The sequence below is a fragment of the Mytilus trossulus genome, chromosome 12 (assembly GCF_036588685.1).
Source record: "Mytilus trossulus isolate FHL-02 chromosome 12, PNRI_Mtr1.1.1.hap1, whole genome shotgun sequence".
In the NCBI taxonomy this organism is placed as follows: domain Eukaryota; kingdom Metazoa; phylum Mollusca; class Bivalvia; order Mytilida; family Mytilidae; genus Mytilus; species Mytilus trossulus.
Window position 1 is genome coordinate 12,830,347 of NC_086384.1, and position 17,916 is coordinate 12,848,262.

General features: G+C 31.2%; 1 protein-coding gene across 6 annotated transcripts in view; it reads left to right on the forward strand.

Moving 5' to 3' along the window:
- The first annotated feature begins 306 nt into the window (after positions 1–306).
- The window catches only part of LOC134693008 (phosphatidylinositol 4,5-bisphosphate 3-kinase catalytic subunit beta isoform-like), a 31,389-nt gene continuing 13,779 nt past the window's right edge, over positions 307–17,916 (forward strand). For 2 of the 6 annotated variants that reach the window (XM_063553682.1, XM_063553684.1), the window contains exons 1-15: positions 307–478; positions 992–1,087; positions 1,961–2,096; positions 2,950–3,068; positions 3,738–3,860; positions 6,227–6,403; positions 7,560–7,629; positions 8,127–8,305; positions 9,266–9,454; positions 9,950–10,085; positions 10,727–10,827; positions 11,777–11,830; positions 13,526–13,579; positions 14,322–14,531; positions 17,676–17,797. In XM_063553682.1, the coding sequence (XP_063409752.1) occupies positions 332–478; positions 992–1,087; positions 1,961–2,096; positions 2,950–3,068; positions 3,738–3,860; positions 6,227–6,403; positions 7,560–7,629; positions 8,127–8,305; positions 9,266–9,454; positions 9,950–10,085; positions 10,727–10,827; positions 11,777–11,830; positions 13,526–13,579; positions 14,322–14,531; positions 17,676–17,797 (1,913 nt within the window). In that variant the 5' untranslated portion in view covers positions 307–331. The remainder of the gene's footprint in view (positions 479–991; positions 1,088–1,960; positions 2,097–2,949; positions 3,069–3,737; positions 3,861–6,226; positions 6,404–7,559; positions 7,630–8,126; positions 8,306–9,265; positions 9,455–9,949; positions 10,086–10,726; positions 10,828–11,776; positions 11,831–13,525; positions 13,580–14,321; positions 14,532–17,675; positions 17,798–17,916) is intronic. The other 4 variants (XM_063553685.1, XM_063553687.1, XM_063553683.1 and 1 more) reach the window with 3 other exon arrangements.

The window sequence follows — 17,916 nt, forward strand, 5'->3', positions numbered from 1 at the left end:
AAACAATTTCTTCCTTTATTAGTCCCCAAGGACATTGAATATCTGAAGGTTTTGATTTGTATGAAGCGCATCTTTCCATATTTGTTAAATAATATGTTTAAATGTTGTTATAAGTTATGAAAGAAGTGGATATAAGTTGATGTCTTTTATGGTTTTCGGTTCTCATTAATGCACCACTTTCAATTTGTACAATTTTGGCTGTTAAAACTTTTCTGAGAATCATTTATAAGTGTGTTGTAGATGAAATTTGCATCTGTTTTACCAACAATTTATCCTGGTATCTATAATGAGTTCATTATTCTTCTTTATTTTCAGACTGCCATAAGTGGCCATGCCTCCTGTGATAGTCTCCCCTGATCTGGATGTCACATCCTTCCAGAATGATCTTGGACAACTGGACATTGACTTCCTGTTACCTAATGGTATATGTGTACCATTACAGGTAGACATAGATAGACCACTTGATCAAATAAAACAGGTACTTTATTTGAAAAAAATAACTTTAAATGATTCTAAAGATAATAAACCAACTCATTTTCATGAGCGATTGATTTTTACCAATTTTTTTAGTAGAACTATATGTCAATATAAATCATAATTAATATATTAAATTTTTGGCCTTCCCTTTTATAAAATCATCCAGAAAAAATAGAAAACCATGAAAAAAGATCACAGTGAAGTCCGCTGAAAATATCTAAACTCAAAATAAAGTATTCCTAAAAAATTACTGGGTTTATTTTTTGGTCAAAATTTACCCTAAAACTTATGTAGGAAGATACTGATGAGTTGCAAATCAATTGTCCAATAAAAACATGCAATACTGTGACAAAAAACCAAGGTAGGTAAAAATAATCTACAATGCATTACACTGAAAGCTAAAGGTTGAGCAGCACAAACCTGACCTGCTTTACATGTGGCCCCCATCCTAATATGCAAGATATAGTGATGTCAACTTGGAGTTAACCAATTCCTGATATTGTACATTTTTCAGGAACTATGGAAACAAGCAGCAAATTACCCACTGTTCCAGCAGCTGGCAACATTTGACAAATATGGCTTTCTTTACATCAGTGGTGAAGGACAAAAGGTAATATGATCTTTTGATATATTGTATATCACTCTTAATTCTAATGAGTCAATCTTAGATAGTGCTAATGATACCATTTATATCTTTTCAAATAATTAAAATAATAATTATAATCTCTATCTTAAGATAAGGATGGTGATCATGTGGGTGTCTGTCTTCAAAAAGATTTTTTTTATGAATGAAGTACAAACAGCAAAAATAAGGCCCCTATTTCTAGTTGTAATTTCACAATGCAATAGACCACTTTCAAGTTAATCCGTCACCTGAAAAAAACTTGTCAATTATACGCGCCTTTATGACGTCATTCACCAGACAGAGGGGATCGCCTGTATCCCTGCACTATTAACATTCATCAAGCGTCTTATTGATCGTCATTGTGCAGGATGAACTAGAAATAATGGTTGTTCTGTAGGTACTTCATGACAGCAGTGCTGATTGTTAATTTTGAGAATTCAATTTGCCGAATAATTCGTACAATATAGAATTATAGTTTTCCAACCACTTGCTCAAAATTGAAATGGAAGTGATGACGCCCCTAAACGCACAAATGACGTTCACTTAAACCAAAGTTTTTGACGGAAATGCATCGAACTCGAAAGTTGTCTAATAAATTAAAACAATGACAAGGCTAGTTAACAATTATCAACAAAATATTCAAAATTTCAATCTAATGGTTCTATGTTCAATGTATGCTACAAATAGGGAGACAATCACTGGCATGACTGGCAAGCCTGTCTTTTTTATTGAATTATTGTGAAATCAAAAAACCAAATAAGACAAATAATACTACTGGTCACTATCATAGATGTATCTTCAGTAAGAATTGTCTTTTTAAAATAAAATAGTTTTTAATTGTATAATATATTTTCAAAGGAGGATGTTATGGATGAAAGTGTTGGAATAGCCGAGTTACGCTTGGCTGCCTCTTTCCTTAAAGTAGTCGAGAAACCTGCTGACGACAAACGTAAAACAATTGACAGACAGATTAACAGTTTGATTGGCATGAAAGGTAAATCATTTTGCAATAGACTGTTGGTTTTCCCGTTTGAATGGTTTTACACTGGTAATTTTGGGGATCTTTGTAGCTTGTGGTTCGGTGTGAGCCAAGGCTCCGTGTTGAAGGCTGTATGTACATTGACCTATAATGGTTTTCTTTTTTAAATTGTTATTTGGATGGATCGTTGTCTCATTGGCACTCACACCACATCTTCCTATGTGTTGTAATACTGTATCAATTTTTGGGGATGGAGAAAAAGTAACATTTTATTGTATACATGCATTTCATTTTGTGCTTTTGACAAATTGACATACAAAGCATATAAAAATTTGTTTCATTCTTTAAAATATTTCTTTTGTATTAGCTCCAAAGACATTTTAGGTTGTCAGCTCTATTTTTTATTCTACCTAGTAAACGTTTTAATAGATGTACTGTAAATTCAGAAATTAATGCGTGGTTTTTATTATTGTGAAAAATGCGACTGAGTTTTAAACACAATAATTTGAACTCGCATCTAGAAATATTTTATATGAATTTAACAGGATTTTTCTCAAAATCATAAAAATTAAAATCGCATTAAAGTCTAAAATGACAAAATCGCAACAATAAATGCACGCAATAATTTCTGAATTTACAGTACCTGTAAAAGCAAAATTCTCCTTTTGAGTATGTTAAAAATAAATTTAAATATCTAGCTATGCAGATCATTACTTTTGACCAAATGACCATATCTTAATTGTTTAGTTGCACTAACTTACCAAAAAGATTCATATTGTAGCTTGTGACTGATATTTAATGGTATCAATGTGTAGATAATCCTATACTATATACTTATGTTACCAAAGATATTGTTTATATTTCATAGGTTCTAACTACATTCAAGCTCAGCATTCAGTGAGTAAGGCAGAGATATCAGAGTTTAGACAGAAGATGACTACTTATTGTAACAATGATGTACTGAAGCAAGCCAATCAGGATCCAACAGTAAGTCAGTGTAATCACTATGGAAATATTTTTCTGTGGATTCATCTATTTTTATGGATATCACCTTTGCAGATTGAAGAATAATTGTATTGTCATGAAAGTTTGACCTGGTAGTTTTACAAAAATTATATACAAGCATAAAGAAAATAATTAAATTTTGAACATTTAATTTTGTGGTTTCAATGTTCCCACAAAATCTGACAATGAAATCTGTTAACCCATGAATATTAATCAATACAAAGTATTTAAAAAACTCCAGTTTTGATGGGGACTTCTATCTGGAGAGGGAAAACTTGTCTTTTTTAGTATATTAAATGAGATGAATCTAATTAGATACATCTTAACACATTAAAGATCATTTATAATATTTGTTTACCATTAAGCCACACTTATCTTCTTTAAATTTGACTAAAGCAATATATATATATACTATTTAGATTTATATCAAGGGCAAATTTCATGGAGTGACATTCCATTCTAAAGAAAACAATTTATACTCCAATACTAGTTGACATCCCTTCTTAACACTACTTATTTTAGTTCTTTTGTAGACACAATTCCTGAGAACTGTTCTAAAAGTTACTTTACTATCAATTATAATTCATATCTGAATTTAGCTAAATTTGAGCAGAAACCAGTGTAACTAATTTCTTTATTTTAATACACCAGGGTTTGGTTTATTTTGAGTACAAGCATCCCTGTCGACTTAGAAGTACCAGTGAGCTGCCTCCAGATGTAGAGAACATGGTTATAGATTATATTGTACTGACTGTGATTGTACAGGAAACTGGGGTAAGTCAAATTGAATGTTGCCATTTAAATAGGATGCTTCTATTCACTACAGATCTCTATACTGAGGATTCATATATATTTGTGGTTATCAATTTTTGTAGATTGAGGAAAACCAGCATTTTTGTGGGTATTTGTTTCTGTGGTTTAGCAAATCTCTGTATACAAAGCCTATAGAAAATTTGTAATTTAAATTCATGTTTCATATGTACCCACGAAACCCACAAAAAATTGGTATCCAGCGAATGCTAATTAAACTTAAATTGATAATTGACATTAACAGGAATCAGAATAAAAGAAAGATTATGATGTGACAAATTTTAAATATTTAAGATTTCTCTTCAAAATTGTTGTAATGTAATGGTTGACAGGTATGCTAATTGCTGGTCCAGAATTGTTTATTTGATACACTTTAATACTTGTCCCTACATGAGCAGCAATTGATAAGACTAGAGGATTTAAATCTCATTAGGTAGCAATACACAGTTAGAAGTTTAGTTTCGCATTATGGCCCCTGTGAATTTTTTAAATATGAAAGTTTTTGTACAATAAAATTGATTTTTAGATAAATGAAGAATAATATAGCCTTCTTAGTGGGTTTATATGAACATTTAGATTGATTTTAACATGTTTTATAGGCCATTTCAGTGATTGACAGTCCGTATTTTCCTATCCATACCGTTCATAGGTCCATAAATTATTGTAGTGTTTATCAACAAAGATTTTGCGCTCGATCTTTTCAATTCAATTTTATGGAAAAACGAGCAGAAAGGCATATGATTTTTTTTGGACCACTTGATAGATATAAACCTATGGATTCAGGAAAGGTATCACTGTAATTCATTGAAATTTTCCTTTAGACCAAATTTTGGAGACTTTTGTGACATGTTCACCCCCCTTTTTTGCTATATTTTGTATCTAAGAAATGCAGATTGTTGCCATGGTTACACCCAAAAGGGATTATATTTCACCCTTATGACCATTAGAAATCAAATCTATGGAAGATTCTCTTTCTACAAGTATATAAATGCATAACACACATATAAAGCCTTCTTTATTAGACAGGAGGGGAAAGAGGGTGTTTAAAAATTATGAGTGTCAATTTTAAGTTTTTTTCCTAACTGTGTATTGCTACCTTAGATAATTCCAGTCTAACATGGGAAGGTATCCGGGTAAATATAAGATCAGGATCATAAATTTTATCACATATTTTGTCATTTGTGTCAAGGTGCTGCATTGGTTTGATTTGCTAAGAACAGTACATAAACATATAAATATATACAGCTGTATCTTAATCCATGAAAATTTTCATCTTTAGCATCTCTGAGGAGGGAAAGGACCCTTATCAGGACTCCGGGATCAGGTGCTTTTAAGTTTGGGATTTCGGGATAGACCCTTTCGGGATGTGGGATCGAATTCTTTTCCAGGATTTCGTTATTTTAAGCCTGGGATTTCAGGATTTCGTGTTTTTAAACCCGTGATTTCGGAATCAGGACCCCTCCTTTTCCCCCTCATCTCTATGAAAAGCATGAACACATGTTAATATTGAATTGATGAGCTGGGTTAGATAGAAGTCGACCTTATGCAAGTACACATATACATGTATTAGTCTTTGATTGAACTTGGAACAATCAAGAAGGAAAAAAAAAAGACTTTTATGAGTTTTGTTCTTTTTTGTATGGTTCTCATAACAATCCAATTAAATTTTTAAACCGTTGGAACATTTTTGAAGACATTTTTAAATAGATTAATAGATGTATATAGATATTTATTTGCATTCAGTCAATTTCTATTCAATGCAGCTCATATTATATAAACTCTGAAAAATAGATAAAAACACAAAATTATTAATTTATTTTTCAGAGCTCATATTATATTAACTCTGAAAAATAGATAAAAAACTCAAAATTATTAATTTATTTTTCAGAGCTCATATTACATAAACTCTGAAAACTAGATAAAAAACACAATATTATTAATTTATTTTTCAGAGCTCATATTATATAAACTCTGAAAAATAGATGAAAAACATAATATTATTAATTTATTTTTCAGAGCTCATATTATATAAACTCTGAAAATAGATAAAAAACACAATCTTATTAATTTATTTTTCAGAGCTCATATTATATAAACTCTGAAAAATAGATAAAAAACACAATCTTATTAATTTATTTTTCAGAACTCATATTTATAGACTCTGAAAAATAGATAAAAAACACAATCTTAATAATTTATTTTTCAGAGCTCATATAAACTCTGAAAAATAGATAAAAAACACAATCTTAATAATTTATTTTTTCAGAGCTCATATTATATAAACTCTGAAAAATAGATAAAAAACACAATCTTATTAATTTATTTTTCAGACTTCATACAAATTGCGAGTTAAGAAAGTGTCCACACCAGATGAGTTAGTGAAAATGACTGTTGATAAATGGTCAAGCAAATCAGGACAGAAGACTAAAAACTGCAATGATTATGTTCTTCAAGTTCTTGGAATGAATGATTTTCTTTATGGTGATAATCCTCTGGTTATGTTTAAGGTTAGTAGTTACATAATCACCTGTTGGTGACCTTCTGCTGTTGTTTTTTTATTTGGTCGGGGTGTTGTCTCTTTGACACATTCCCCATTTCCATTCTCAATTTTACATAATCACATTACATGAAGAGAGGGATGTAAGTTGGGGGTGGGGGTAAGTTGTCCCCCCCTTTTGTGGGAAAATTTTTGTTGATTATTTAGGGATCATTTGAGCATGATTGGAGTGAGACCCCTCTTTTGCAGTCAGTGGGCCCCCTCTCATGAACATTTCTGGATCTACCTCTGACATGTATCTTTCATAAGAATCCTTCATCCTGAATATGAATATAATTTACTGCTGGACTGTAAACAGTGATCAATCATTTTCATCATAAGAATCCATACTTTTGATTGGCTAAAATCAATGCACGATAACTTCACAACAATGCATCGGGGAATCAATCGAAAAAAATTGCTATGCTTGTAATTAAAATCCATTTATATTCAAATAATGCATAAGAACTTTGAGAGTTCTAACACAGTAAAATTAACATTGATGATAATGTCTGCACAGAAGTTACAATCCAAGTGGATTTACTTGTGAGGTAAAATGAAACAGCCATTATAAATTAAGTACATCTGTGAGTAAATAGGGGGTCTAATGGGGGGTTCTGATCCCGGATCCAGCTTACTGTTTTGTCAGATTCCTGTATCCCGCTTACACTATGTAGGTAAGCAATTCTCATATTTTTGTCATTTCCTTGGTCCTGCTAGACCTCATTTCCCGTTTTTACGACACAATAATTGACTTTCAAGCGTTACGCTTACAAAAAATTGGCAATCCCACGTCACGCTTAGACCCCAATGAGACCCACTAAATAAAGATGTCTTTATAATAAAATTTGAGCACTTTATATTAGATTGTCATATTTTCCATTTGTTCCCTAAATTATTGTTCTAACCTCTTGAAAAAAGACAATTTTAAAGAAAAAGGAATTTTAATAGACATATATATGTTGTGATTTGTTGTATTAAATATGTTTTATAACTTTTGAAAATATATTCTAATGGTATGTTCAGTACACAATAGATTTTTATTAAAAAATACATAATTATTTATTTTGTTGTTTAAAGGTTTTATTTTGAAATATACCATGTATACTTGCATCTTTTCTTTTCAGTATGTATATTCCTGTATTGTGAAAAACACAGCACCAGAATTTTGGCTGAAGAATAAATCATCTGTCTTAGGCAAGTTTTAAAAAGAAAATTTTATCATAACATATCAGTTTTTGACTCCTGTATCTTTGTGCTTTTCACATTTTAAACTGTTGTTAAAAATATTCTAGCAGAATATGATCAGAATATTTTTAACAGCAGTTTAAAATGTGTAAAGCACGAAGATACAGGAGTCAGAGACTGATATGTTATAATAAAACATACAAGAAAATTTGACACTTATAAATAAAAAATGTAATAAACACCTAGTATTCTGAAGTTTTTACTACCATTTGTTTTACACTGTTTTACATGTGTATTAGGTAAAATCGATACAATACTGTGAATTCATTATTTTCATTGGGTACCAATTTTCACGGATCGAGGAAAAAATTGCAAGGACTATAGGAAATTTGTTATTTGTTGGACATTTAGTTTTTTGCATCACCATTATAAATGTAGACCATGAATATTGAAACATCACAAATCCACCTGATTTATGATAACGAATTATTATTTTATTATCATAGAAAAACAAGAGGTGTCACAACCACACAAATCTTCCAGAACGTCTTTCCAGGAAGAAAGAAGAAATACTGTGCGGTCAGAGAAGAGAAGTGGACACTGTGTGTGGGACATACACAATAACTTTTATATAACCTTACACACAGCATGCAATGTTCAAGTTCCAGAAAACTGCAGAAATCTAGTGAGTTTGTTGTTTAGTGTTCAGTACATTAAATTTTTATAGGATTTGTTCATTATTGCTATTTTGTGTAATTTTCCCTTGATTTGTTTTTGTTGTAACTTTTTTTTTTTTTTATCATACTTGAGATAAAAAAAAGTTGCAAAAAATTAAGAGTGGACCTACCATTGTCAATGTAAACATCAACAACATCATAGGCAAAAAAGCAATAATCAGATTATGGATGGTTTTCAAACTCCAGGGTTTTTCTCAGCCACATCTCAGCTCAGGGATTGATCAGACTGCTGAGAAAGACCCTCTTGTTTGTAAGCCGTTGATAGTCCATAATTCTCTAAGTTAATTCTAGAATGGCATGCTGTAAATAGTAGTACAGAATACTTCCAAACAGTAAATTCTTTCTATAACATATTGGATCATATTAGTGACTTACAGTAGTAGTGTATCTGTTGAAAGTGATCTTTAATTATATGTTTAATACCCATTTCAATGGAAAAATTATGATAAGACATGTAAAAAAAATACAGTGTGCTGTTTAAAAAAAAAAGATTTACCAAACACATGAAATAGGCAAGCATTAATCAACATTATTATCCTGCAATCAGCCAATTGTTGTAGAAATAACATTTACACAATTCACTTAAAACTCAATACATTTAAAATTACTAGAAACTAACTTATTTTCAGGAGCGATTTATCTTTGCTACTTTGGCAAAAGAAAAACAACATGAATATAAATCGTTGTGAATCTGTAGAACTGGTATCTAATCTATTAAACCACATCAAATATGTTTGAAAATTGCGAAATTAGGTGTCTGTGAAGTTGACTACAAAGGGCTTAAATTACACAAAGTAAAGTATCAGTGAAAAATAATTTGGTTTACAGTATCTTTGATTATCAAGAAATTCTTTGTAGTAAAATTTTAGTGAAAAGGAAAAATTGTTATATTTTCGATACCATATTAGCAGGTACGTTTGTGTGTAGGTGTGTTCCATGGACCTGATCCTTTGTGTAGTATTCAGGAAACCAAAGAAGTCTTTGTCTCACAAGATGGACTATGTAGCTTTAATGACTGTATAAACTTTGATATTAAAGTACAGGATCTTCCTCAAATGAGCAGGTTATGTTTTGGACTCCATTGCAAGAAAGGAAAGGTAAGGATTTTTATAGTTTGTTAGTCTGTTTGTATGCATTTTATTGCATTTTGAGAATACTTGGCTATATTATGAGAATCTGGATGGGGTTTACTAAATAGAGAATAAAGGACCAATACTACAGAAAAATGTACCAAATATTTAAATAATACATAAAAATAGGCAAACAAATTAAAAAAAAAGTGAAACACACTTTGAACATGTCATTTGGAGAGAGCTTTTACAGGCTGTGCCTGTTGCTCAATCCTTTTCATATCTTTATGAATAAAAAATATGTTTAAAATCAAAACACACTTTGCTAGATGCATTAACATTTTGTGAACCAGTATTCCTTTTTGCTAACACTGTTAACACATTTTCACCAAACTATTTTGCAAAAATCGAACACCAACTGTGATCCTATATTACAAATATTTATATTTAGACACTTTAAAAGGTAAAGTTGAAGGACAAAATATAATATTTCATATAATTTAAGTAATGTTTATTTTTCAGGAACCGTTATTATTAGCTTGGGCTAATATTCCAATTTTTGACTACAAATCAAATCTACAAAAAGGGAAACTGAAGTTACCATTATGGCCAAGATCAGAACTTATACAACAGGAAGAATCAAACTGTTTTCCTGTTGGTTAGTTTATTCTGTGTTTTGCTGTACAAATGTCAGATGGTATAAAAGTCTTAAAGAGCAAAAAAGCTTTTAATTTTCAAATTTACAGTCAGACTTTACATCAAGATTAAAAGTAAAAATTTAGGAGTATCACTTCAAGCACAGAACTAGAGACCTTCCAAGTGTTGTGTTTAGGAAAATATAAATTTACTTCTTTGAAACGTTTTCCATAAATGTTTTTGATGAATTGCACTTAATTTATAACTTTGTATAATCTCAGATTTTGATTGGCTAATGCCCATAGTTAAAAAAACATAGCCCCTGGTACTTCCTGCTCATTCCTAGATGTTTCGATCCATAAACCAAGGGAACTTCATGCTCCTTTTCCTTAGTTCCATGAATTTTCACAGTAAAAAATTGAATTTTGTAGTTTATCCATGATATCTATTCTTAAATATGGAATCCACTTACGATTTTATCCTATTGTACAGATCATCAACATTCATTTCAAACAAATAATCATGGTTGTTGTTCATTAAGCATTTTATTGAAAAATATCCTTTTTTTAATTCCAAGGACAGAAGAAATAAGTCCTCATGAAGATTTTTGCGTTTATATAGAGTTCATAACAATTCTTTGACAGTTTATCATGTTTATTACAGGAACAGTAGCCACAAATCCTCAGGGAGATTGTTCTATGATAGAATTTAGTGTTCCAGATTTCACTAAGAAAGGATCCATATATTACCCTCCTATTGAAAAGGTATGAGAAACAAATTCAAAATAGAAAGTAATAGAAATTATTTCTTTATTTTTACATCTATAGTGTCAGTGAGAGGTGGGAAGAAAAAAAAGGGATACCCTAATCAAACTCAGAAGTGACAAAACAAAATGACAATGCCTGGGCAAAAATTGTATGAAAAAAACACAACATAAAGCTAATAACTGAGCAACATGAACCCCATCAAAAACTGGGGTGATCTCAGGTACTCTGGGTGATGCAATGTTCAATATAAAAGCTGGAACAAATTTAATTTAGATGTGAACTGAAAAGTTTTCTTCAAAACTGCAAAAATAGTACTGAAATTTACTATCAAAGCTAGAGTATTTGATCAACTCTGCAAAATTTACGATAACTCAAGATAAAAAAAAAAAATGGACTCAAAATGATAGAAACTTAATACATCCAAAATAAAATAAAATATATGGATTGAAAATTACCCAAAACATATGACAACGCAGCTTTTAGTTAAGATGAAATAGAAAACAAACCAAATATTAAAATGACTAGCTTATATAGAATTCAATGACAAACATGATTAAAATGGCAGAAAGAACAGTTTGAAAGCATGACAACCACTGTAGTATAATTATGAAAGTTAAACTGTTACAGATAGCAAACATATGATAGAAAAACAAACACCACAAGATAGAAACTATACACATTGTGCATGGTATTAAGTTAAATACATTGTGTTAATATAATATACATGCTGTGTTTATTTTATATGCACATAGTGTTATTAATATTCTACACATAATGTTATTACATGTTAAATTATAAACATTGTGTTACAAAATGTATTAATATTATACACAAGGTGTTTATATTATATACACAATTTGTTTTTAACCCTACACACCCTGTTATTAACAGTTATATACATTGTGTAATTTTTAAATACATTGTTTGATCTGAAATTAAAACACAGGTTTTACAATGTGCCAGTGACCATATGGAAGAGCCAGGGAAATGTGGGTCACCAGTAAGTCGGGGTTGTCTGTCATGGCATGAATCCTCACTGCACATTCTAGACTTGTTGTTATATATATATTTTAGATATGAATATTCATTAGTTGTAAATTGATGATCTTTGTTTTGGTTACAAGTGAAGCATAGTTTACTGTTTTGAATTTACATTTTTATAGGGACATTTTATCCTGAATTTATTGTTATTTTGTTTTTTATGACTTTATCTAGAGTGATAAATTGTTTTAATTGGTTAAACAATTTGGTTATATTATATAGTTTTCATTAGATTATTAGATAAATTTAGGATGGCCTAAAAGCATGTATACATTTTTTTTAATGAATATTCATATTTAAATAAATAATTAATGGTGGATGGTGTATTATGTTTATGCATGATGTTGTGTATAAGGTGGCATGGGGAACCAAACTAAAATCAATAGATCTTTGTTTCAAACTTTACAAAAATGTTTCTATCATTGAAACTACTGACAACTATATCAACATGTATTTAAAACTTTGATGTACATGTATTAGATAAATTAGTACAATTGAAATACTGGCATGTCATTTGCCATATAGCAAAAAAGGATCTTTTTGTGTTTTTCTTTTTAATTTTTCGTATCAAATCCAAAGATCAGTTAAATATTGGCTTTGGTAAAAAAAAAAAGTTTGATGCAAAGAGTACAGATTTTGGAATTATTACATACCTGCCAACTTTTCAAAATGCCCATGGGGGTTTTGTGTGTAAGATGGCTGTCAAAGTCCTAAAAAAACCTTCATGGGGGCCTGCAGGTGCATTTTAATGTTGTTTTTTGGCTTCTTCATACTTTTATAAGCCTAAAGACATTGTAAAATTAATTGTTTTGTTTAAATTGTGAACAAAATTGCTCTTTCAAAATTTCAATTTGGGAGCCTCCATGGGGGAAATCCCCCGCAAATAGTGACAGTTGGCAGGTATGTTATTACACAAAATTGCCTATCAATACTTACAAGCTCAAGCAAATTTTCTGATTAAATTTTTGATTTTATTAATTTTGAAATTCCTCTGATTTTGAAAACCTGTACAGATATAATTTTTTCCCGAACTTCAGTAAAAAATTGTACATATCTGTATGTGCAAAATTTGGGGGAAAATCTGTAGATTATTTATGGAATTTGGTTCACTAAATATGAATAGGAAAAACATTGTAATCCATCTTAACTGTTTAATATATCTTCAATAAGTATAATTTTCTACTAATTAGAATATGTATTTCGATCTAAAAACTGTCAATACTTGACCTTCCTAGTTTAACCACTTACTTTAATAATAGATACACACTATACTTATATAATTATGTTATATATATAATTTAGTTATTGCATGTCTTACACTATAAAAGAGTCACAAGTATTTCATATTCCATTTGCATTAATATGAACTATGTTACAGAATGTTGAACTAATTTTCATCCTTTTCTTGTTTACCATATCTGCAGAAAGACGGTGTAAAATTGAGTCATATGATAATATACATTTTGACACCCCATTTTTGGGGTCCATATTTTACCATTTTAAATTTATGTCTTTATTTCATAATCAAAAACCAAACTTGTTTAAACATGTACTAGAAAATTAATATACTGAGGATGAAAATTGGTGAACAATTTCTGTTCAGACTTTTATTGGTCCTCCACCATATTAACCCTGCATGTTCTGTTTTTGTCAGGTTTTAGAACTGGCCAGTACTCATATAGAAGCTCCAGGAATGCCAGGCTCTACTGTATGTAGTTTCATATATACATAGTTTATATGTAGCTAGCTTGTGCAGCAATTGTTTGCTTGAATTACATATAGAATTTAATGAATAAAATGTTCCAAGAGATAATACCTAATTTTATGATTTTTACATAATCCAGTTATTTATAAAAAAAAAAAATAAGTGATCATGTTTAATTTTTGTTCAACTGTTAAAAGTTAGAGACATAAAAGATTTTTAAGATATTCTTATACATGCTAGAAATAAAATACATTGCTTGCTTTTTTTGCATTACTAATTTTTATTGGTTATGTTTATAAAATTTAGTTTAATGGATATTAATGCCATATCTTTATAGTTGTTTCCCTTGAAAATATTCTCATCTTTTATTGATAATCTTCCAGACTATACAGTTTGATATATTGTATATATTTTTGAAGACTGCTGATTTAGAAGCAGATATGATATAATTTATATAAAAATCAAGTGATCATGAAGATACTGTAAACCAACTTCTTTTCAAGAGCGATTTATTTTTCGCGACTTTCGCGAGTAGAAAATTAACGCAAATATATATCGTCGCAAATATGTAAAACTAAGATCTTTCCTTATTAAACTATATCCAGAAAATAGCGAAATTAAATAGCCGCGAAATAGTTTACAAAGGGTAAAACATGAAAAAGGTATCGCCGAAAATAAGTTGGTTTACAGTATATAACTCCTGTCTATAATTGCCTGTTATAATTGATATTTTATGATACTTCAGACTTGGAGACCAAACAAGAACATTGTTCAGCAGCTAGACACCATACTGAGAGCTAACCAGTACACTGTACTTCAGACTTTGGACGAACAGCAGAAACAACTTATTTGGTGGATGCGTTATGACATACGCGACAAATGCAGCGAGTTCCCTCATGCTCTGTTGTATGTGTTATATTCAGTTAGCTGGGACAACCATATTGAAGTTTCCAAGGTAAATTACTCTGTTATTAATACCCCAAAACACAGATCAAGATTGAATTTTGGTAACGTCACTTTAACAGTTTTAGAATTATGCTGCTGAATTTTTCTTTTTACTTTCTCTAACTGAAGTCTGCGACAGCCATATGTTTTGAAACTTGTACACAGTGCTGATTACCACAAAAAATTTATAAAGTCTGATTTTTTGTGATTGCTTTAAACATACTAGAGTTATTCCCCTTAACAAATGGTAAATTTGCTGATTTTTTGGTTCCTATTCTCTAACTTAAGTTTGACTCAACCAAATGTTTTGAAAATTATAGACAATACTTTACATTACAGTGTTGGGCACAGCCAGTCGCCTGGTCGCCAAATGCGACCCGAACCTTGATTGGGCGATTAGAAATTGTCAAAAGATGGATAGTAACTGGCCCAAACATAAATCATTGGGCGAGTGTATTATCATTCTCAAAATCGTAGTTTACTCCTTTAAAAAACCACCCCATGCTTCGGAACAACCATTTTTCGGAAATCCTCTGGTCACATCGTTTAAACGTGCAAGTGCATTAAAATATCAATATGATGTATACAAATGCATTGTGACAATGTGCTTGTTAATAGTGGGTCAAAAATAGTTTTACTGACAAGCATGTTTGCTTAACTATTGGTGTTTTATATACAGTAGGCTAGCGACAGTCATTGACAGTAAAACCTTGCTGACCCACTTAACCTAACAAGGGCAAAGGGAATTATGAAAAGAACTACGGCATACATGGATACATCCAAGAAGCCGTTGAAATATTTTTCATTCCAGTGTTGATAGTTAAACCCCCCAAGGACAGAAGCAAATGCATGTGGCAGTGACATAAGAAAATAATTCGTTTATTAAATGTCTTTTTATTTTGTTTTGCAATTGACACTTTGGAGACACCTGTTAAAATGACTGACTGAATAGAATATCACCGAAATTCCCCATGCTATTTTTAGCTCACCTGGCCCGAAGGGCCAGGTGAGCTTTTCTCATCACTTTGCGTCCGGCGTCCGGCGTCGTCCTGCGTCCGGCGTTAACTTTTACAAAAATCTTCTCCTCTGAAACTACTAGGCCAAATTAAACCAAACTTGGCCACAATCATCATTGGGGTATCTAGTTTAAAAATTGTCAACCAACCAAGATGGCCGCCATGGCTAAAAATAGAACATAGGGGTAAAATGCAGTTTTTGGCTTATAACTCAAAAACCAAAGCATTTAGAGCAATTCTGACATGGGGGTAAAATTGCTTATCAGGTCAAGATCTATCTGCCCTGAAAATTTCAGATGAATCGAACAACCTGTTGTTGGGTTGCTACCCCTAAATTGGTAATTTTAAGGAAATTTTGCTGTTTTTGGTTATTATCTTGAAAAATATTATAGATAGAGATAAACTGTAAACAGCAATAATGTTCAGCAAAATAAGATTTACAAATAAGTCAACATTACCGAAATGGTCAAATGACCCCTTTAGGAGTTATTGCCCTTTATAGTCAATTTTTAACCATTTTTCGTAAATCTTAGTTATCTTTTACAAAAATCTTCTCCTCTGAAACTACTGCGCCATATTAAACCAAACTTGGCCACAATCATCATTGGGGTATCTAGTTTAAAAATTGTGTCCGTTGACCTGGTCAACCTACCAAGATGGCTGCCATGGCTAAAAATAGAACATGGGATAAAATGCAGTTTTTGGCTTATAACTCAAAAACAAAAGCATTAAGAGCAAAACTGGCATGGGTTAAATTGTTTATCAGGTCAAGATCTATCTGCCCTGAAAATTTCAGACGAATCGATAGTCAATTTTTAACAATTTTCATAAAATTTGTAAATTTTTATTAACACTTTTAACTGAAACTACTTGGCCAATCAATATAGATGGGGATATATGTACGCAGCAAGAATGTTCAGTAAAGTTAGATCTACAAACATATCACCATCACCAAAACACAATTTTGTCACGAATCCATCTGTGTCCTTTGTTGAATATTCACATATACAAATGTACCAAGGTGAGCGACACAGGCTCTTTAGAGCCTCTAGTTAGATCAATTTGCAGAAACTTGTTTAATTTTAAACGCATCAGTGATAACACGAAATCACTATGCAACCAAATCAGCAATGGAACTTCACCTCTCTCTACTCTCTCATGGAATGAGAAGTCACTTCTTCCTCTCCAAAATCCTAGATGATGCTGAATTCAGTGACAATGAAGACTTAGGGAATGATTTTTTGAGGGTTATGTATCAGGAAGGTTTGATTGAGGAATTGAGAACATCTACCATATTTATATTGCTTTTTTTGTCATTTTGCATGGCATAACACGTAAAAAAAGTTGAGTAAAATATTTAAGCTACCAACCAATATGCATTTTTGGCCTGTGAAATAATTTTTACACTCGACTGTCCTACACTGCATTTATACCACAAAAATCAGACCAAGTACAAATTTGGGTAGTGTCACTTTTACTATTCTTCAGTTTTGTCCCTTTCAACTTTATATGATAGGGAAGTGGTGGCATCATCTGTGTCCCATTTACACATTCCTAAATAGAGCTTGGCAAATGACAGGTTGCCCTATAGTGATCAGTATGTTTTCCTATGTCACGGTCAAAAACTGGTTTCAGTTGACTACCCCATGTCCTATGGTAAGGATCCTGTCCGCTCTCTACCAAAGGACTGGTATGATTTCAAAGTTTAAACTTGACATGTATTTTAACAAACACCAGACGGCTTGTCATTATGTATGTTCAACTTTCTAACTCAAAGGTCAAGGTCAAAAACTTTGCCATGTCCTATGGTTAAGATAGTGTCCACTCTATATCTTGAGAACTGTTATGATTACAAAGTTTATACTTAACATGTATTTTAACCAACACCAGAGTGTGTGACATTATGAATTAAAAAATTCCCATGTCAAAGGTCAAGGTCAAAAACTTTGGTTTCAATTGACAAACCCATGTCCTATGGTAAAGATACAATTTTCTTATCGCATGTTATTCACAGTGGAACCCACAGAGATGGCTCCCATATCAATGATATCTAGTTTATTTTGTGATATTTCTGGATGATCTGAATATCTGATGATATATTTCATACAATGTAATATTTATATATCCTTATTCAACAGATGCAGGCACTATTACAGACATGGCCTACACTAGAGGCAGATCAAGCCTTAACATTGCTAGATTTTACATTCCCAGATAAATATGTCAGAAAGAAAGCCACTGAATGGTTAGATGAACTGCCGTAAGTATATGGGCAATTCATTGCCAAAATTAACCCTTAAAAAGGGTAATGTATAAATAACAAATGAATATACTTACCATATCCACATGTTCTCAGTGTAATAAATACTTTGAAGCTGA